Source organism: Pelodiscus sinensis, chromosome 20 (genome assembly GCF_049634645.1).
Source record: "Pelodiscus sinensis isolate JC-2024 chromosome 20, ASM4963464v1, whole genome shotgun sequence".
NCBI lineage: Eukaryota > Metazoa > Chordata > Testudines > Trionychidae > Pelodiscus > Pelodiscus sinensis.
Genome location: NC_134730.1, coordinates 1,980,552 through 2,001,864, shown reverse-complemented (window position 1 = coordinate 2,001,864; position 21,313 = coordinate 1,980,552). Strand labels below are relative to the sequence as shown.

Genomic DNA, 21,313 nt, shown 5'->3' with positions numbered 1-21,313 from the left:
AAAAAAAAACCACCCTCCTCCAACCTCCCCTGCTCCAAGCCTCACTAATGTGGCCCCAACTGTGCTGGTGGGGGCAGGGAACATGGTACTGGGGAAGGGTGCTAGTGGGTGCTGGGGCAGAGGACAGGATGCCAGTGGGGGCAGGGTTCCGTGGCGGGGGACAGGGTGCCAGTGGGGACAGAGTTCTGTGGCTGGGGGCAGGGAACAGGGTGCTGGGAGGGCACGGGACAAGGTTCTGCAGCAGGGAACAGGGTGCCAGGGGGGACAGAGTTCTGTGACAGGGGACAGGATGCCAGTGGGGGGAGAGAGTCCCCTGCACCCGCCTCCTCACGGGACTCTGCCGTCCGCCCCGCCCCACCCCCAGAGGAGGGAAGCCCCGTCACACACCTCCTCTGGGGCAGGCACGCACCTCCCACAGAGCAGGGAAGCCACCGTCGTGCGCCCCCTCTGGGGCCGACACCCATGGAGGAAGAAGTCCTGATGCGCACCTCCTCCCGGGCCGGCATGAGCCTCCCACGGAGAAGGGAAGCTCCCGTCACATGCCCCCTCCGGTCCCAACTTCCCCTCCCGCGGAGAATGGAAGTCCCAGTGCATGCCTCTGGGGACTACCCTGGTAAGTTCCTGGCAAGCCACAGACCTGGGGCAAGGAAGCAGCCAGTGCATTTCCGGAACCCCCAGAAGTGATGCGCAGCTGCACGACTTCTGTCTACCCTGCGGGAAGCTGCCACTACCTCCAATGTCGCTGGAGGTAGGAAGTGGGGCTTCTTGAGGTTGGGGGGAACTTGGGGGGCCCGGAACACCTCACGATCGACTGGTCAAGGCCTCGCGATCGACCAGTCGATCACGATCAATGGGTTGGTGATCATTGGCCTAAAGACTGGCCAAGGAAGGAAGAAGTCTGGGAATGTGTTAAAGGGTCAAACTGAGCAGACTTGGCTGAGAATAGAGGCTGGATACATAAAGCTAACAGGTAACATTTTCAAAAGTGCTTAAGTGACTTAGAAGCCTAATTCTCAATTTCAAAAATATTTTAGGAGCCTATTGACTTTGTGTGACCTAGGCATCTCATGATGGCAACTACTCATTGCCCAGTATGATCATCTTCCATGGAAGTTGTGGCCCTTCAGGTGGCTGATAAGGGCAATCCTTGAACCACCAGTTTTGTTACAGTGAGGACAGATGTTTCCAGGTACAGCTGGAGACTGTTCACCATGACTATTAGCCAGTCTCCCCTTCCTCCTGCATCTCTTCTCCTCCTCAGCTTGTTGGTGGGCAAATTCAAAATGCAGGGAGCCATTGCACAGGACTTCTTCCATTTTGAGCAATGCTGGGCGAGAATCTCCCCAGTGTCAACGCCAATGCTGCACTTCTTTAAGTGATCCTTCAGCAAGTCCTTATAACGCTTCCATTGTCCTCCCACCTTACGGTGCCCTTCTTTCAGCTGAGAAAACAGGGCCTGTTTTGAGAGGCTACGGTTTGGCATCTAAACGACTTGACCCGTCCAGCAAAGCTGCTGATGGATGAGCGTTGTCTGGACACGGGTGGTCTTGGCCTCTTCCAGGTTAGTGCACCTGCCTACCCACTGACTCAGGCATGGAAGCTGCTGAAGGCGAGAGCTGCCCAGAAGTGCAGCTCTGGTGATGCTAAGCATCGCCCCCCCCATGTGCAGAAATGCCCTGGGATGTGCAAAGGGTGACAGGGCCCCTCACAAAGGGGTCCAGGAAGCGGGCAGGCGGCGCCACTTCCCGCCACCCCGGCACGTGGTGCTACACGAGGGCCAGCACCGCCCCCTCTGGGCCAGGGGGGAGGGGCATGTGGGGCCCTGCAGTTTGAGGGGGGAGGGGCGGTGTGCACCAGAGGGGAAGGATGTGGGGGAGGGGCGGCGGGCTCCCTGCCCCAGGCTGCGGGCCGCTCTAGCCCGCGGGCGGACGCCGCTCGCTGGTCGCTGGCCGTCTCCTAGCAGCAGCGCCGGCCCCGCCCCCCCCCGAGGCCCCGGGGTAGGTGTGGGGAGGGGCGCGAGCGAGGCCCCGCCCCCCGCAGGTGCAGGTGGCGCGTGCGCAGGGCGTGGCCAGGCGGTCCCGCTCGGCGCAGCGCGAGGAGCTGCCCGCGGCCCTCAGGTACGGGCGGGAGGGGGCGCCCGGGGCGGGGGGGCCGCTCTCGGGCCCCCCCCCGCCCGGCTCCGTGCGGCCCGCCCTGGCCACGCGCTGGGGTCCCGATCCCGCGCTCTGGAGCCGTCGGCCGGAAAAACCCCGAACCCCGCCCTGAGGCGGCCCCCGGCCCCCCCCCCCCCTCGCGCGCCAGAGCTGGGGGGGGGGGCGAGCGGCTCAATGGGCCCGCCCGCGCTCTGGGGGCGGGGCATAAGGCAGGTGCAGGAGTTGGGGGGGGTGAGCGGGGGGGGGGTGCTGATGGTCCAGCCCTGTGGGGGAGGGTTGGTGGGGGGGTGCTGATGGTCCAGCCCTGTGGGGGAGGGTTGGTGGGGGGGTGCTGATGGTCCAGCCCTGGGGGGGGGTTCGTGGGGGGGTGCTCATGGTCCAGCCCTGTGGGGGGCTCGGGGAGGGGGCGCAGGGCTTGAGCCCCAGGCGGTTCCCCGTGCCGGGGGGGGGGAGCGCTGAGCCTTGGGGGCTGGCGGTTCCCCATCCCTGCGCTAGCCTCCTGCTCCCCAGGCTCTGGAGTAGGGATGCTAAGAACTAGTTCACCCCCGCTGCCTCTGTCCGAGGGGGGCACTTCAAAGGGGCAGCGCCACATGGAGCCGGGCGCTGGGATCATCAGTGCGGCACTGCCCCTTTGAAATGCTGTGGCAGAGTTTCAAAGGGGCAGCGCTGCCCTAGTGACTAATGGAATAGTCAGTGCAAATACCTCCTGATACTTAACATCCTTATTCTGGAGTACAGCTAGTCTGGTCTCTCGGTCATGCACCTGTATAACTTGTTAGTTAAGGGAATTATTTTTGATTCACAGTGAAGTAAGCGTGACCAGATTCAAACCCTAGATCTCGATCACACACACAAACACTCTGCTTCCTGCTCTCACCACCATAGAAATAGTGTGTAAGTTGCTTAGTCACATGCGTTCTTATCATTTAGCAGAATGGAGGTGGGGCGCAGTTCTTTTACCATTTTTCCTTGAGAACTACCACTTCTAAACAAATAGTAAATACTAATGTTAATAATCCTCTGGACTCAGAAATCCAAGTTTGCCTCTTTCCATAGTATCATTCTGCCCTGCCAGCTGCTGGCTGTGGAGAATTTAAAACATTTCCCGATGCATTTAATTTCTAGCAAAACTACAGAAAAATGTTGTTGAATCTCCTTTTTTAGGAAAATTCAAGTCGGTGTGCAGTGAGGATTTGTTAAAGGAAATTGCAAAATTTATGTGGAGCTCTGGGTAGCATAACTAAATAGTTTGAAAAGTGCTTAGATTTGGCACAAAATACAATGAAACTGAGATGATTTTCCTCCTCATTGATGCAAAGCGCCATTAGTGGAGCTTTTCAAAAGAGGAGCTGCAAAACTGGCTAGATCACAAATAATAAGATATGGGGACAGCATTTCTTAAGTGTCTTTTAGCTTTGTTACTGTAAACTGAAGAATGGGGAGAATACCTGAGCTTTATTATGTATTGTGTTGTTACCAATTGTTTTGATAGAATTGGAAATGGTATAGAGAAGGGCAACAAAAATGATTTAAGAGTATGGAGCAGCGTCTATATAAGGAGTGATTAAAAAAAACTAGGACTTTCAGCTTGTAAAAGAGACAACTAAGAGGGGGATGATAGAAGTTTATAAAATCATGAATGGTGTGGAGAAAGTGAATAAGGATGTGTTGTTTACTCCTTCACATATCATACAAAGCAGGAATGAAATTAAAATCAAGTAACTCACAAAATCAATTACTACTTCACACAATACACAATCAACCAGTGAAACTCATTGCCAGGGGAGAATATGAAGGCCAAAAAGAATTAGGTAATTTAATGGAGGACAGGTCCATCAATGTCTATTTCTAGGGCACTACCACAATTCATGGTTCATTTTGGTCTGTTTTATAGTCATAGCTTAGTAAACTTAATTTCAGATGTTTACATCTGAAATTCGATGGTCTGTAACCATAGGGTTCCTGACTGAAAAGCGGGCTGCAGGATGTCCAAAGCTCTTGTATATTTATGTGTTGGAGTAGAGAGTCATGGGATTGCCACCCTCACTTCTGCATTGCCCTGGGAACTGGCCTGGTGTGGGGGGAGGTACCCAGAGCTGAGTCTGATCTTCCCCCAAGAGCCATGCAGAGGAAGAGGAAATCCTGCCCCTCCCACTCATTAATTAATTTAAAAGTAGCCATTGGTCTACAAAGGAATTTCACAAGCCAATTACAGAGACAGTACAGAATTGACCTTTATAGGCAAATTTGACACAAATTCCCTAGGCTTGAACAAAAACATTAACCGGATGTTGCATTATAAAGCTAGCCTTCTGTGCATTTAACACTTCCAGTCCACTCAGTCTCATTAGCACAAGTACTACAATTGACAAGTAACTTTTTTTTGTCCCTTCTTTTTCTGTTATAAATTCTGGGTTCCTGATATTTCCAGTCCACCTTCCAGCTGATCTGAAGAAGTGGGTTTTGCCCATGAAAGCTCATGATCCTATATATATATTTTTATTAGTCTCTAAGGTGCCACAGGACTACTTGTTATCCCTGATGTCTGTAACTTAAAGACACTTCATCAGATGCAGCTCCACTTGATATGAGTCTAATCTTTTTGTGAACTAACTTAATTTTAAAATATTTTAATGTAAACATTTTGGAGCTTGGCATTTGAACTGCCAGGCTATAAGTAGTAAAATATTTGACTTTCTCTTCTAACATCTTACCTGTTGTTTAAGAAATACTCAAAAAGGGTTTGTTTTTGTTATTCATTTTCAGGTCCCATTCGGAAAGTATGCAACTGAAGCCATGAGTACAAATAAACAGTGGGATGTTAACAAAGCGCTGGCTGTTGCCAGCCTCTTCCATTTTCTTTACAGTGCAGGAAATGCCTGTGTAATTCCATTTTTAACTCTTTACTTTCGGCAGTTGGGGTTAACTGCCCCTTTAGTAGGTATTATCATAGGAATTAAGCATTTAATATCATCTCTCTGGGCACCACTCTGCTCCTACTTTACAAGGAGCCACAGTAAAAGAAAAGTTCTCATTACTGGATCTTTGCTGTGTTCAGTAGGAACAGGCTTGCTGCTTACACTTGTCCCACCCTTGAGCAAGGACGTCATGTACAAATATTGTAATATAAGCCAGCAATCGAGCAGCTTCGCGAATGCAGTAGAGGTGCCTGATCTGCGACTGAACAATCCGAGTGCTGTACATCCCAGTACAGTTACCAATAAAGAAATGGTGTCTGCAGAAACACTAAGACCATCTACAAATGTTTTGGTGACTAGTGCAAAACCACTGATAAGTTCAGCTTTCCAAGAAATGTTTACCTTTACAGATGCATGGGAAAAGAATGATGAAGGAATTGGTGAAGTGGGTACAACTGCAGACTATTATAGTAATAGGCCTTCTGGCAAGATAGCTTCTTCTGTGAATGTAATTAACCAGATGATACAAGAACTTGAGACACTCACTTCAAATGAAACGCCAATCCCTAGGTTTAAGAAGGAAACCAAAACTCCAGAGATTGGGCTGAATGTGAATGGTAACCCCGAGAAAAACCTTTCAGTTGGTGGAACTGCTGAGTTTTCTTTATTTCAAACAAACCAGCATCCTATTAGTGGAGCTTCTTATGTTTCTGAAAATCTGTCAAGTCGCTGGGAAAAAGTTCAGGATGTCGACTTGGAGCTTTTACAAGGTTTTAACTTTCTTGACCGTGAGCACCAGATTTTTCTCATGGTGCTAGGCGCTGTTGTGTTTTGGGAGCTGTTGGCTGCACCTCTCGAATGGATGGTTGATGACAGCCTTTATGAATATCTTGACTTTGTTGATGCAACTGACAGATATGGGAAGCTTTGGATTTGGAGTTATTTGGGGGCGTCTGGAGGAGTCTGTGGTGTCACCATATTTGTGGATCAGTTGAACTGCTTCCTCAGTGCTAAAATCTCTCGTCTCTCTGTACACTTCTATGGCTATGCTGTACTGATCACACTCACGTTGCTCACCAGTGTCTTTCTTCCTATCCATGTTTCCAAGAAAACAGAGCATGTGAACAAAACTGTCAAAGCTCTGAACCTTATTGGAAGTGATGGCCGAACAATTCTGTCTGCTGTCACCGTCTTCCTTACAGGAGTCATTGGCTCTACTGTGCAGAATTTTCTCTTCTGGCAAATGCAAGACCAAGGCAGCAGTGAAATATACATGGGTCTATCGGTAGCTATTGGACTGATTGCTGAAATTCTGCTTTATACCTGCAAAAGCAAGCTGCTAAGAGCTCTCTCAAGTAGTGGTACTGTTGCACTGAGTTTAAGCTGCCTTTCAGCACAGCTTCTATACTATTCATTCATATGGAATGCATGGTCAGTTCTGCCTATTCAGATTTTGTGTGCCTTCAGTAATGGTGCCTTATGGTGGGCAATTAATATGTTAGTTGACGATGTAGCCAGTCCTGGGACAGAGAGATCTCTGCACGTCGTCCTCCAGGGCCTCTCATATGGCTGTGGAACTAGCCTGGGAAGCTTTGCAGGGGGATTTGTTGCGAGTAATTTTGGATTGGCAGTTCTGTACAGAGCATGCTCTGTAAGTTTGGCACTCTGGTTAATCTTGTTCCTGATTGTCCAATCTAAATTGCCTCGGCAGAAAAAAATTAATTATTCTCGTCTCCTGGCTGCAGATCCTAGTGATGTGAGTGACTCCGATGAGGAGAAGGAAAGGGACTGGCTGATAAAAGCTATGAAAGATGAGAACTTCAATAGGAATTGGTAACTTCATCACATTTGATCAGCTAATCTGCAATAGAACAAATTCAAAGTACACAGGTGAAATTATTAGGCAGGTGGGAAAGAAATGCCCAGAATGACTAATAAGTCCTAAGCTGTGGAATATACAGTGTACGTATTTGCTTGGAAAGCCATGTATGAAGTCCATGTTTGATAAATCTTTTATTTTCTTAAGATTAATTTATAGTGAATATTTGTAGCATTTTTTTAACTTAATCATTCCAAAATCCATGTGAAATGCCTTTTGAGGTGCACATTTGCTAAAATGAATGCAGTTTCATTTTTAATTAAAGGGCAAAATGTGGATGCACTTGTCTAATAAATAATTTTAAATACTTACACAGTCAGTAAGGTGCCACCCTCCAAGACTGTCTTGAGCCAGCAAGGATCATTAATGAAGGAAACCTCCTCCCCCACCGCTTTATTTTGATCTCCAAAGTCAGTTTGCTGTCAGGCTTAGTTGACAGTGAAAAATTATATTGGATAGTATACTATACTGTTACATCCCTAATCTGTACTAAGTAGCTCTGCCAGCATAATTCATGTTTATGATGGCAGTGCAGTCTAGCAGGTAGACCACCAGATGGTTTCAAAAGGCTTGGTTTCCTCTGTCACTGGTTTGCTGGATGACGTTGGGCAAGTCACTTTTCCTTCCAGCCCCTTAGTTTTCCCCGCTTGTAAATGTTACTGACCCTCTTTGTAAAGGGCTTTGAGGTCTGTGAATAAAAGGTTTTATATAAGAGCTAGGTATTTATGATGATTTACTTAGTAGTATAATTGTCTAGATGGCTGTGAAGACAATGCTAACAAATAACTGAGCTTCCTTCTAGTCATTTTTAAAAAGAGGTGGCTGGAGTACACCCCCAAATGTTGGCTCACTGAGTTCAACAAAGCATCATGTGGCTTCCCTTATCTTTAACACATCCTTGGGTTTTGAGGACCACCTGTCTCATCATGATCTGAGTAACCTCCGCTTGGATCAAGATACAGTAATATGTGCTGGTGACCTGTGTGTGTACTTATATTGTGGTCGTCACAAAAGTGCTTAGCACTGGGCTAAACTGCTACCATTGAAATCAATAAGACCATTGGCTTCTTGTGAGAGCACAATTAGGCCCAGGCTTTTGAAAATCCCACCCATACTGTCCCTATCACTGGAGTATTACAAACCTTAATAAATCATCTTTGTAAGGTTGGAAAGTAGTATCATCTGCACAGAAAGATGGGGTGACTTGCCCAAGGTCACACCAGTGTTTGTGACAATGCTGGGAACTGATCCTGGATCTCCTAAGTCTCAGGCCCTGCTGTAACCACAAACTGTATCTCCATATTAAGGACACAGATGGATAGAACACCATGTTTTTCTATCTTTCAAGAGACTGCTGCTACCTGCTTTGTTTTGTGCAAGTTAAACATGGCAGTTTTTACACCTCTTTGATTGGGTTAAGTTTGGGTAACCTGTGTTTTTAAAATACACTATTTAGTAGTTGCATTTGAACAGAAATATATCTGAAGTTCTAAAAAGCAGGTAAATGAGTCATTTTACAAAGTCCCCTAGATTTGTCCTGTTACAATCCTAAAAGCTTGCAAATTCCAGCATAGTTCTCCTCTTAGGCATCTACAAAACTAAAAATTATTAAGCTGACTTCACCAAAAGGCATATACAGGTGACCCCTGACTTGCAAAGCGATTGGTTCCCGGGGAAGCGTCGCAAGTCGGGGGCGTCGTAACTCGAACCCTCATTGACAATAGGCGTTGTACGCCATCATAAATACAGGCCAAGGATGTAAGTCAGGGGTTTTCAGCCCCTTACAACTATTTTTTAAAGTGCAGAAGTGCAAGGGGTTGCAACTCAGGCAATCGCAATTTGGATGTTTCCTGTATTAGACCTCACAAAATGTGGGCTGTGAGTCTTGTTTCCCTTCACAGTAAAGTTACACGGTGCCAGTGTGGTACTTCTCTCGTCTTTCAGAAGTTTACATCCCTCCCTTGTAGAGGAATAGGGATTAATACTTAGTGGCTGCGTCTAGACTGGCATGATTTTGTGAAAGTACTTTTAATGGAAAAGTTTTTCCGTTAAAAGTATTTCCGCAAAAAAGTGTCTAGATTGGCACGGATGCTTTTGCGCAAAAAGTGCTTTTGCGCAAAAGCATCCGTGCTAATCTAGACGCGCTTTTGCGCAAGAAAGCTCCGATGGCCATTTTAGCCATCGGGCTTTCTTGCACAAAAAATTAAGGTGCCTGTCTACACTGGCCCTCTTGCGCAAGAATACTTGCACAAGAGGGCGTATCCCTGAGCGGGAGCGTCAAAGTATTTGCGCAAGAAGCACTGAATTCTTACATTAGAACGTCAGTGCTCTTGCGCAAATTCAAGCGGCCAGTGTAGACAGCTGGCAAGTTTTTGTGCAAAATCTTGCTAGTCTAGATGCAACCAGTGGGTGTTTAGATACAGTTTGCCAGTTCAGGGTTAAAGTTTTACAAACTATGAGAGCAGTAGCTCCAAGCAAACTAAATATTTTGGCTCATTTAACATGCAATAGAAATGGGACCTTGTGCAAGAGTTGTAAATAAAATAATAAATTGGACTGGACTCAATGAATGTTTGACCCAATATCTTCCTAACTCAATAAGAGGTGGTACATAAGTATCCAGCAAGGAAAGTGGGTAGTATCCAGTGGTATTTTATTGCTAGTTACACATCAGTAACAACTGATCTGTACATCAGATAATGTCAGCCCAACAAACTGACTTCAACTTGTTGGCACAGATCCATTTTGCTTTGCAGTATATTCAGCTAGAATTGCTTTATATATAGAATTGTACTAGTGCCAAGAACAACTACAACTTACTTTTTTTCCCCTTCTGATGGACAAGATAATGTTATGATCTCATAGGAATTCAAACTAAACAAGCTGGGAGCAATTTTAGTGTCAAAAGAATTTGCATCTCAGTCCTATTATCTTGTAATACCTCATGAGCAAGTGGTGATCAGTAATACTTAGCACTAATTACCTTTTAACTGGAGCTCTTTTTAAAATAAGTATTTGACACCAACTGTATGTAAAATAAAGAAATTGCAAGTGCAGTATTTAAAGGGACAGTGACTGTTAGCCAGTTTGATATGTGGTGATATCTTGATAGAGAACTTAAATTAGGCTCAAAATGTAGTAAAAACAAGTTTTTGTAAAACCCAAGACGAATGTAAAACTGGGCTTTGTAAAGTCCAGTGAAGAGTTTTTAGATTTAATAATGCAAAAAATCTGGAAGTGAAACTGACTTAGGGTAATATCTGTTGTGGATAAATCCTAAGTCAACTACCTATTCTACTTAAATCTGTGCAACACCCTGATGCAAACTTTTCCTCGCCCCTTTCTTTTCTTGAGGCTGTCTGCTATCTTTGCAGCACTGCCAGCTCCAGCAATGAAAAGTGAGGGTCTGAGTGCTGAATAAGAAGTGATTCTCCTGCCCTTCTGAGGCTTAACTGGCTCATTCTACAACATTCCCAGGTCCCACTATCCCGCAGAGCAGGGGACAAAATTTAATTGTGCTTGATCTTCACTTAACTTTTGTAATTGTTTTCCCCCCCCTGTAATTCTGTTTGCTTTAGTTGGCTTCTGACATACCCCCTGCATTCTTTTAGCAGTTGTGAACCTTGTCAAGAATTTTAATCAACTAAATTGCCATTGGATAGAGCAGGCATTCAGTTTCTTTTAAAATAAGTGAAGAATAGCTATGCTGTGTGGATTTAGAAATACACACTCATCAATAACATGTACTTAGATCACCTACTAAAAGCCCCAAATTATTAATGAAATGTTTTCCTGTTGCACTGTCATTCATTTTTGTTTACAGTATTAACAGCAGTGTCTTATAAGGTACAAGAGATAATTTTGTTGTGCTCTACTTGGCACTAGAGAGACCGCTCTGAAAGCACTATATCCAGTTTGGGCCATCACATTTTAAGAAAGATGTGGACAAATTGAAATCCAGAGGAGATCAAGAAAAGTGATAAAAGATTTAGAAAACCTGATATATGGGGAAAGGTTAAAAAGCTGGATATGCTTTATCTTGAGGAAAAAAAACTGAGTGAAGGGCTTGAGAGAACTGATAAGTCTTTGAATATGTGAAAGGTTGTTATAAAAGAGGATGGTGAACAATTGTTCTTCATGCCAACTGAAGGTAGGACAGGAAGTAATGGGCTTGATCTACAGTAAGGGAGATTTAGGTTAGTTAAGTAACTTTAAGCACGGGAATAGTCTTTCCAAGGGAGATGGTTAAATCCTTGTTTTGTGAGGTTTTAAGAGCAGATTAGATCGATTTTACTAGGCAAGGCCTCAGTCACTCAAGTCAGCAGATTGGTTGTGCAAGAATGGACCAACATTCTCAGTCTGCTGACTCTTGCTAATCTTTGAACCCTGTGGAATACAGTGCAACCCTGATTCAAATAACCAGAATTTGAATATTTTGATCATCACCAAGAGCTAGGAAAATGACTTTCTACAACATTCAGAGTGCTAGCTTTTTCACTGGTGTCCTGTACAAACAATGTAATCAGAACTGAGACACGCAGCAAACTTTTCCTTTGGTTTCTGTCATGTGGTTTACATTGTCTCAGATTTCCTTAAAATTTCAGGTTCCAGCAGAAGTACAATCTCAAAGCAAAACTGAGGTGAAGTTGTCAATTTGACATGCTTTTGGCTCAGAATTGTAAGACTTGTCCTGCATGCTCCAGAAAGATTAGTTAGAATCAGCAAACCTTTCCACAAAGCTTTCTTTCACTGTGGAGTTTGCAATGAAATATAAAGCCAGGTGAGTTTTTAGAAAGGATTTCAGATTTTGTAATAAACACTTTACCCAGCTCTGTTTGTAACAAATACATCTCTTCTAGTCCATTTCATTTAGCTGTAACTTCAAAAGAATGTCAGATGTTTTCAGCAATATTACATCACAAATAGGAATATTTGCATGTTCCAAAACTTAAAAATTGGAGCTCTCTTGAATCTGTTCTCTTTTATCCTGGAATATGCTGCCTTTCAGACATCTTGTGCACTTTACCAGCTACTACTAAGACTTTCCATGTTCCCCTACCAGTAAAGGAATTTGTGTCTCAATTATATGGTGTTCTGAGGGCTGTGTGAATGGTGTGCTCCAAATCAGATTTAACCATTTTTAAGTGTGAAATAAGATTGAAAGTTGGTATTGGATTGCTAATATTGCAAATTCTCCAGATGGTACCTTCTGTATGCTTCATAATTGAAGATGCTTTGTACACACTTTCTGAGATATTTAGCAGGTAAGTGAACATGTAGTTAACTAATACAGGAGATAAATATTGACTGAGATGGACATCAATATTCACTCTGAGTTCTTGAAGCTTGTTAAAAATGAAATCAGCATACAGTATACATTGCCACATTTATTCAAGTAGACATGTTTATAAAGAAGTCTCAATTCAGTGTCCCCTTGTTTAGGGGAAGAGTATCGGTACAATGCTTAAACCGACTGGCTTCAGTCTCCATTGGGATCTCTGGACATTACTGTAATGCAAACACTGGTTTTTATATCCCAAGTCAAAGATGCATGTAAATGAATTTTAAAAAGCCTAAAATGCTAATCGATTATGACCTAAAAATAGAGGCTAGATTGAGGCACATTTACAGCTTTAATCTTAATATCATAGTAATATTTAGAATGTGTTCTGGCTATGGCTATGGATTTCTAGTAGGCTGTGTCTACACTGGCATGAATTTCCGGAAATGCTTAAAACGGAATACTATTCCGTTTTCAGTTTTTCCGGAAAAGGAGCGTCTACATTGGCAGGCTGCTTTTCCGGAAAAGAGCCCCGATCGCCATTTTTGCGATCGGGGCTTTTTTCCGGAAAAGACTACTGGGCTGTCTACACTGGCCCTTTTCCGGAACAGTGTTCCGGAATAAGGACTTATGCCCGAGTGGGAGCAGAATAGTTTTTCCAGAATAGTGGCTGATTGTGTACAGTAGAGCATCGTTGCTTTTCCGGAAATTCAAGGGCCAGTGTAGACAGCTCGCAGCTTATTCCGGAAAAGCGGCTGATTTTCCGGAATAAGTGGCCCAGTGTAGACACAGCTGTACTGTATAACAGTTTGCTTTCTCCATCTGTCCAACTTCCTTCTCCTACAGTCTCTCTCTTCGCTGTAGTGTCTAAGACTGCCCCCTTCTGTCTGGCCCAGCAGTCTAATGGGGAGATAATGTGAAATGGCTAGTGAAAATTATAGTCGTATGATCCAACCAGCCAGGAAACAGAACTGCATATATGTGGTTTCACTGAATATAGGATGACTTCAAAAACATCTGTAATTGACCTCTGAGCCAATCATATTGCTCTTATTTGCATATACAGTACAGTTAACAATGGTTCAAGAGTTCCTTACTGTTGATCCCTGTGAAGTTTAAGCAATAGAAAACAGCTGAATTAACACAGCAGGAGCCAAACATGTATTTTATAGTTCTTCCACAAGAATAGATCAGGTTCATCAAACTGAACAGAACTGGTAACACCTGCATGTAGAAACCTTGATTTTTGGCAGGTAGCCATCACCATCTTGGATTGCACCTAGTAATATATTTGATTGTGATGATAGGCAGAAGTTTAACAATGTGGTGGTTTATTGACAGTACATGACCCTCGTGTCATCGTGGAAGCATTTTTGAGTGCTTTGATTCTTGTGTATTTTGTTGTGTGTGCCCAGAAGCTATGTGAAATGTCTTACTGTCTATTAAAGAGCTCTAAATCAGTCTGTCTTACTGTTTTCCCACCTACAGTTTAATTTTATGTAAGAGCTGCTAGTCAATTCCAATATCATAGAGACTTATTTTTTATTGAATTGGACAATGCACTTTTATTGAATTAGACAATGTCCTTTGTACTGGACAACACTGTACATGAACCTCTTGTTTTTTTAATAGATGTAACAATTTACAGAGAAATAGTTGGGCTTTATTCAGTTTCACTGAAAGTAAATTTGTTTTATGCAGCCTAATATAAAAATCCTTTTAGAGCAGGGTTCATTAGAGACTTTTATCCTTGAATTCTAGGACTTGGGAGGCAGTACATGTACAAGACTTGCCATCTTATACCTGAGAATGGATTTGCACAGGGCATGCTGACTGAAACATAAATGTGCTGATCTGCTGCTGCTTGACTTCCAAATAACCACGAGGAACATCCAACACATTTCAATGTAACTTTTTTTTCATTTGAAATCACTTCTGTGTTCGCTTTTGCAGAGTGGCTTTATTTGATTATGACAATGTGTATTGTGGAGCAAACTGATCTTTGTGCTTTAACTGCATCATAAACTCAGGCATGCGGCTCTTTAATTGTTGCTAAATTAAATCCTGTATTTTTCATAAAGCATAACATAAAAGTCTAAAACATTCTCATTTTGGCCAACAGTGATTTACATTCCTGAAGGTGAGAGTACCCTTGTAAATCTCAATTCTTCCGCTGATTAAACAGTTCACACTACTATTTTTCCCTGCAATACAGAACAGTCTAAACAGATCTGAGGTGACTTCCATTGAGAGCTCACAAACAGCTGATGCTCTTCATTTAATGAGTTGAGTCACAAATCAGATGCTCTTTCTTTTGCATTTTCTGTGTGTAATTGAGGTACAATAATAAGCTGCTTGATTTAAAAGACAAATTGAAGTATAAATAAACCAACAGGTGTTTGTACTTATGCAGGAAACAGCCATTTCCTGCCTCTGCAGAGATTGTTTGCCTCATTAACAATAAATGATTAGACTGAAAGTTTAAAAGTATAATGCAACTTATACAATCTTTTGGTGCATGAACTGAGAACTGAACAGCTCATGAAAATCCTGAGATTATGTATTTAAAATACCTCCACAATCTCATCAAGGACCACATACTGCATTCCTTAATGCCCTAAATTACTGTGTTAATATGGTACAGGTGATAATACTGTATTTGCAAATCATGGATTATTGAAAGGGGGAAAAGGCAGCATGGTAACTGCTGTGAATAATTATGAGTCATCCATGTTGGGTTCTGCTGCTGTCTTTGGATTTGCAATCAATATTTCCAGAATCCTCTGCCTTTCGTTTGCAAGCTGTATATTTTTGCTGCCAACGTCTGTTTGCACTGAGTTTACAAGCAGAATAAATACCTTTTAATTCATCAGAAATACTGTTTAAAATCCTCGACTGACTCGGTTTCTCTTTGTTCTTTGTGGGTGACTTGGTGTTTCTGGTTTTACTTTCATGACTTCTGCCCTTTGAACCCGTGACCACCTCCTGGCTCCTAATGGTTCTCAGTATAGCCATAGGGCTGTGTTTTTGTGTGGGTGTAGTTCACTCATGATGTTCTGGATTCAAGCACAGTAATGTTTAAAATAAATCCATCTTTTCAGCCACACTGTGCTGGTGTTGGACACCCTCCACCCGATACTCAGCTCTGCAGCCTCCAGGTGGGAGTATCAAAGCATTTAGCCAACAGGACTCGTGCGCTTATGTCACTTAAGATGCTTTTCAAAATCCTAGGCCACAACAGCCCTCATCTTCAAAATCTCCCTGCAGCCAGTGGCGACTGTGGTCAATGTTTTCACAGGTAGGCTCCTAACTAGGAAGTTTCAAACCCCTGCAGCACCTATTGGCATGAATGGACATAGAATCATAGAATAATAGGACTGGAAGGGACCTCGAGAGGTCATCGAGTCCAGCCCCCCGCCCTCAAGGCAGGATCAAGCTCCGTCTACACCATCCCTGACAGATGTCTATCTAACCTGTTCTTAAATATCTCCAGAGAGGGAGATTCCACCACCTCCCTTGGCAATTTATTCCAATATTTGACCACCCTGACAGTTAGGAATTTTTTCCTAATGTCCAATCTAAACCTCCCCTGCTGCACTTTAAGCCCATTACTCCTTGTCCTGTCCTCAGAAACCAAGAGGAACAAATTTTCGCCTTCCTCCTTGTGACACCCTTTTAGATATTTGAAAACCGCTATCATGTCCCCCCTTAATCTTCTTTTTTCCAAACTAAACAAGCCCAGTTCATGAAGCCTGGCTTCATAGGTCATGTTCTCTAGACCTTTAATCATTCTTGTCGCTCTTCTCTGTACCCTTTCCAATTTCTCCACATCTTTCTTGAAATGTGGCGCCCAGAACTGGACACAGTACTCCAGCTGAGGCCTAACTAGTGCAGAGTAGAGCGGCAGAATGACTTCACGAGTTTTGCTTACAACACACCTGTTGATACAACCTAGAATCATATTTGCTTTTTTTGCAACAGCATCACACTGTTGACTCATATTCAACTTGTGGTCCACTATGACCCCTAGATCATTTTCCGCCATGCTCCTTCCTAGACAGTCGCTTCCCATCTTGTATGTATGGAACTGATTGTTCCTTCCTAAGTGGAGCACTTTGCATTTCTCTTTATTAAACCTCATCCTGTTTACCTCTGACCATTTCTCTAACTTGCTAAGGTCATTTTGAATTATGTCCCTATCCTCCAAAGAAGTCGCAACCCCACCCAGTTTGGTATCATCTGCAAACTTAATAAGAGTACTCTCTATCCCAATATCTACATCATTGATGAAGATATTGAACAGCACGGGTCCCAAAACAGACCCTTGAGGAACTCCACTTGTTATCCCTTTCCAGCAGGATTTAGAACCGTTAACAACAACTCTCTGACTACGGTTATCCAGCCAATTATGCACCCACCTTATCGTGGCCCTATCTAAGTTATATTTGCCTAGTTTATCAATAAGAATATCATGCGAGACCGTATCAAATGCCTTACTAAAGTCGTGCAGCATCTCTGAGAAAGAAGACACTTATTTGGGTGTCAATATGTATTTGTGTGGCTTCGGGGCACTTGGATTTGAAAATACTGGTCTTGTAACACTGTATCTGAATCAGGATCACTAACCTATTGCTATGATGGAGCTGGGTAGCTCCAGGTCATTTCACTCTGTTGTGCCCCAGCAGTACCTGCATGCTGGTTCTGCAGGATTGCTTCAGAGAGGAGTCCGCACAGCCTTCACTTCCCCCTTGCCCTGCCCACGTGCTGTTGCCATGTTCATCTTTCTCTGCCTCCCTTAAGAGAGTGGAGGTTGCTTTCCTCAAGAGCCCCATCCCGTGGTTTCCCCTGATGAAACAATCCATTACTATTCAGTTTACATTCAACTAAACACAAGTATTTCTTGGACTAAAAAAGAGATTGATACTAAATGCCTGAAATGTAGCTGTAATGGATGGTTTTTGTCTCCCATCTATCCATTTATTCACTCAAGCTTTTCTGTTGAACTCTCCTCTCCATTGTCCGAGTCCTCTCAAACGCTAATGGATTTAGCTTCACAATATTCTTGACAGCTGGGTCAGTGTTCTCTGTGCTTTACAGAGGGAGAAAGAGGTACATAGAGGCGAAGCAACCAAACTAAAGCCACACAATGGGCATGGCCTGCAATTACACCCAGATCTTATGAGATCCAGTCCAGTGCCAGATGATCTTTCCCTGGCTCTGAAATTTAAAAAAAAATGCTAACACGTCTGTCTGCATGTCTCTGTTTCCTGTATGGAGTGTCTCTCACCTCTGGGAGAGAACAATTCCCTGAACACCAGCTTGACATGCCCCATTCACACCTATTTTTGAGGTACACTGTAAAAGATTACAAGAGCCTCCCTTCTTGAACTTGGCTGGAACACAAAAGCAGAAGTGTGCGTGTGTATATATAAATCATGATATAACTTTAGAGATTTGTGGCTCTGTGTCTGTCTGTTCAAGAACCCCTAAATGGTTAGGATTAGGAGCATCATTCAGCTCCCTCATCCTAACTTAAAGCAAAGTCAAGATTTGGTTGTGCCAGGAAAATGGGATTGCCTGGAATTTGATTGTTTTCCATAACAGGGAAAGGGAGGGGCGGGGGGGGGGAGAGAAAGGATGTGATACTTAGTCACCACTGGGAGCAGTGAGCATAGGGGTGAACTAAACTGTAGCGTGACCCCTGGGGGAAGCTGCACCACCAAGAGAGTGGCCTGCTGGGGATAGGGCTTGCTATCTTGCTTGTCATCAGCCCAGGTAAATGCTCTCCTTCCGCAAACCCTTCCCCCACCCTCGGCCCCAGCGCCACCCTGGGCTGGGGCACCCCAGCGGGGAAGGTCTGCTTGGACCCTCTACCCTTCCAGGACGAGTCTGGGCTTCCCTTCCCAACCCTGGATCCCCCCAACCTCCATCCCCAGGCTGGGCCCCCTGAACCACCAAGCCAGTTGTGACGTAGTGGGGGTACTTGCTGGGCTGTGGTGACCTCTGCTGTCTGGAGCAAGACCCAGCAGGGAAAACCTCATTATGCAAAGGTGATGCCAAACTTGTTGAACCAGACACCCCCCATGGAGAGGAACAAAGGAAGGTGGAGGCTGCCCTGGCTGGGGGGCAGGGCTGGAAGAGAGTGAGTTTAGTTGGTGTCTGGGAGCATGGAGGAGACAGCCTAGGGAAAGGGGCTGGAGTTTAGGGGCCCAGTCTCCCCCCATCTCAAGGGGGCCTGATGCATCCTAGCCCAGCTCTGTGACCAGATTACATCTGGGCTGTGCTGTATCCTGGAGAGGCAATAAACTTCCTCTATTCCACCGGCTGGTGCAGTCTGTTTGTGCCATTTCGGGGTGCAGGAGACGGGGGGACCCCCAACGTGCTGTCACACCAGTCTCTCACTTCCTGTTCCAGGCCCCCTGCTGACCCCAGACCAGAGCTGGGGAGCATTGGCAGAAGGCCTGTGTGGCCTTCCTCCACCCATGAGCCAGACCCAAGGAACGTCAGATAAGTCTTCTAGTAACTAATAAAGGGCATTCTTTTTAAATACATCTTTGGGGCTTAGCCTTGTGTTCTCCCTTGTCCAAACAGAATATTGGGCCTTTTCTAAAGGGTAAGAAAAAGGTATAAGAAAAAATCCTTTTGAGTGACACATTATATAGTGTACAGTCTGGATCAATGAATGGTTTTTTTCTCCTCAGTTTTTCTCTCTAGGGTACCTTTATACTGCTTTGTTTTCAAATAGCTTTCAACATGTAAGTTACTCCTACTTCTGTCGTGTGAGTGTTCTAGCGAGCCACTGATGAATTACACTGCAGGGCAACACTAATACATTCTTAGTCCCAGACATGAATGTCTGGCCCTGTTCTGCTCCCGCCTGGACAATACAAGGTCATATAAAGTCTGTCACTATTGATAGAAAATATGTACAAATCCTATTACCCCAAATGGAGTTTCCAAAATTATTTAGTCCAAATACACTATTTTGGATTAAAAAAAAACAAATTTATTAACTACAAAAGATAGATGTTAAGTGACTATAAGTCATGAGGCATAAAAGTCAGAATTGGTTACAAGAAAATAAAAATAAAGCACAACTGACCCTTAACAAGCAAAGTGAATTCAATGCATAGATCTCTCTCACCATGTTTCAACAGTCTTAGTGACTTGAATTTTAGTCAGAATCCATCCCCTGCTTCTTTTACTCTTCAAGTATTGCTGATGCTGTGGGTAGAAAGAAATGCAGAGAGAATTTGGGTTGTCTGCTCTTCTTTGAGAATTATCTGCAGCTGAGGTTCACAACGCAGCTGGTCTAGGTGAATGGGACCCTCCAGCTGTTTCTTTGTCAAGTTGTAGATTTTTGCCCACATCCTCTTTCCTGCCTAAAAGAATGACTGCCTAATTGGGTGATGGTCCATTTGGTTTTGTTGACATCTAGCAGAGACATTGGCTACACTTTTGTAACTGGTTAACTGCTTTATGGCTGCTCTCACAGATTTGAAACATCTTAGTAAGACTATACAGAGGAATCTTTTAACGTTACATGCAGAACTATCACATATTTTACCAGAACAATAATGATCAGCAAATTATGAGTTTTGAAATGATACTTCACAAGGCATACATACTTTGTACAAAATTTATTATAGTCCTGCAAAAAGAGTGAACACAGGAGTGCAGGCTTTACATTCATATTTCTAATCAACTCTTTCCTGTACAACAATTAAATCCTAACCTTTCTGCAAAACATGATCCAGCCCAAATGAGGCAATAGACAATATCTATATAAAATATAACACAGACATCTCCTGTGTTCCTCACAACAGTTCTATCCTGGTCTATGACAAGCGGCAGAGAAGTGAATTCCTCAGGGACTCTCACTGAAGTTTCTTAGCCCACATGTATGGTAGCTTGAAGCAATAGGGTATCCCGACAGAGAGACTGAGGTCTAAGCTGTGGGGTAAGTACCAGTCCTCATCGACAGACAGCTCTGCAACCTGAAACAAATCCTTTCCAGCAGCCACACATCACACCTCAGACACACCCAGGAACCTACCCCTGCAGTAAACCCCAGTTATTTCGAAATAACCAGCCCCTTATTTTGAAATAACGGGTTTGGGGCTACGTCTAGACTGCAAGCCTCTTTCAAAAAAGAGCATCTAGACTACAACCAGTACTTTCAAAAAAGCAAGCCGCTTTTTCGAAAGAGTGCACCCAGACAGTCTGGATGCTCTCTTTCGAAAAAGCACAGATTGCATTACATAGCGTCTTTTTTTCAGAAGAGCACTTTCGAAAAAAGGCGTTCTTCCTTGTAAAATGAGGTTTTCGGCAGTTGAAAAAACTGCCACATTCTTTTGATTTACTTTTGAAAAACGTGGCAGCAGTTTACACGCAGGGGCAGTTTTAAAAAAAAAAAAACCCTTGGCTGTGTCTAGACTGGCCAGTTTTTCCGGAAAATCAGCCGCTTTTCTGGAAAAACTTGCCAGCTGTCTACACTGGCCACTTGAATTTCCGCAAAAGCACTGACTTCCTACTGTACTATTCTGCTTCCGTTCAGGCAAAAGTCCCTTTGTGCAAAAGGGCCAGTGTAGACAGCTCAGATTTGTTTTCCGCAAAAAAGCCCCAATCGCGAAAATGGTGATCAGGGCTTTTTTGCGGAAAAGCATGTCTAGATTAGCACGGACGCTTTTCCGCAAAAAGTGCTTTTGCGGAAAAGCATCCGTGCCAATCCAGATGCTCTGTTCCAAAAATGCTTTTAACGGAAAACTTTTCTGTTAAAAGCATTTCCAGAAAATCATGCCAATCTAGATGCAGCCCTGTAGTCTAGACACACCCCCATGGTAGTATGAATGCTCCACTTGTTATTTCGAAATAACTTCAGGTTCTTGCTCTTCAACAGGCTTGCTATGTGAGCTGGGGAAAGCCAGCAGGGGACGGTTTTCCAGATACTAAGCACACCAATCCCATTGGCTTTCGGAGGGAAGAGGGCAGTGCCATTTGTGCTCTTGCAAAAGCTCCTTCGTCATCTCTCTGGGCTTCAATTTCCCATCTGTGCCTCATGGAGTCATAGCACGGCCCGCAT

General features: G+C 44.2%; 1 protein-coding gene across 3 annotated transcripts; it reads left to right on the top strand.

Moving 5' to 3' along the window:
* Positions 1-1,964: 1,964 nt before the first annotated feature.
* MFSD6L (major facilitator superfamily domain containing 6 like) lies at positions 1,965-15,123 on the top strand. 3 transcript variants are annotated; one of them, XM_075903472.1, is made up of 3 exons: positions 1,989-2,117; positions 4,920-6,502; positions 13,993-15,123. In XM_075903472.1, the coding sequence occupies exons 2-3, from the start codon at positions 4,950-4,952 to the stop codon at positions 14,036-14,038; spliced, it is 1,599 nt and encodes a 532-aa protein (XP_075759587.1). In that variant the 5' UTR covers positions 1,989-2,117; positions 4,920-4,949; the 3' UTR covers positions 14,039-15,123. The 3 variants fall into 3 exon arrangements, with proteins under 3 accessions (XP_075759586.1, XP_075759587.1, XP_006112639.1); XM_075903471.1 differs by lacking the exon at positions 13,993-15,123 and having other exon boundaries at positions 1,965-2,117; positions 4,920-7,664; XM_006112577.4 differs by lacking the exons at positions 1,989-2,117; positions 13,993-15,123 and adding an exon at positions 2,679-3,047 and having other exon boundaries at positions 4,920-7,664.
* Positions 15,124-21,313: the final 6,190 nt, after the last annotated feature.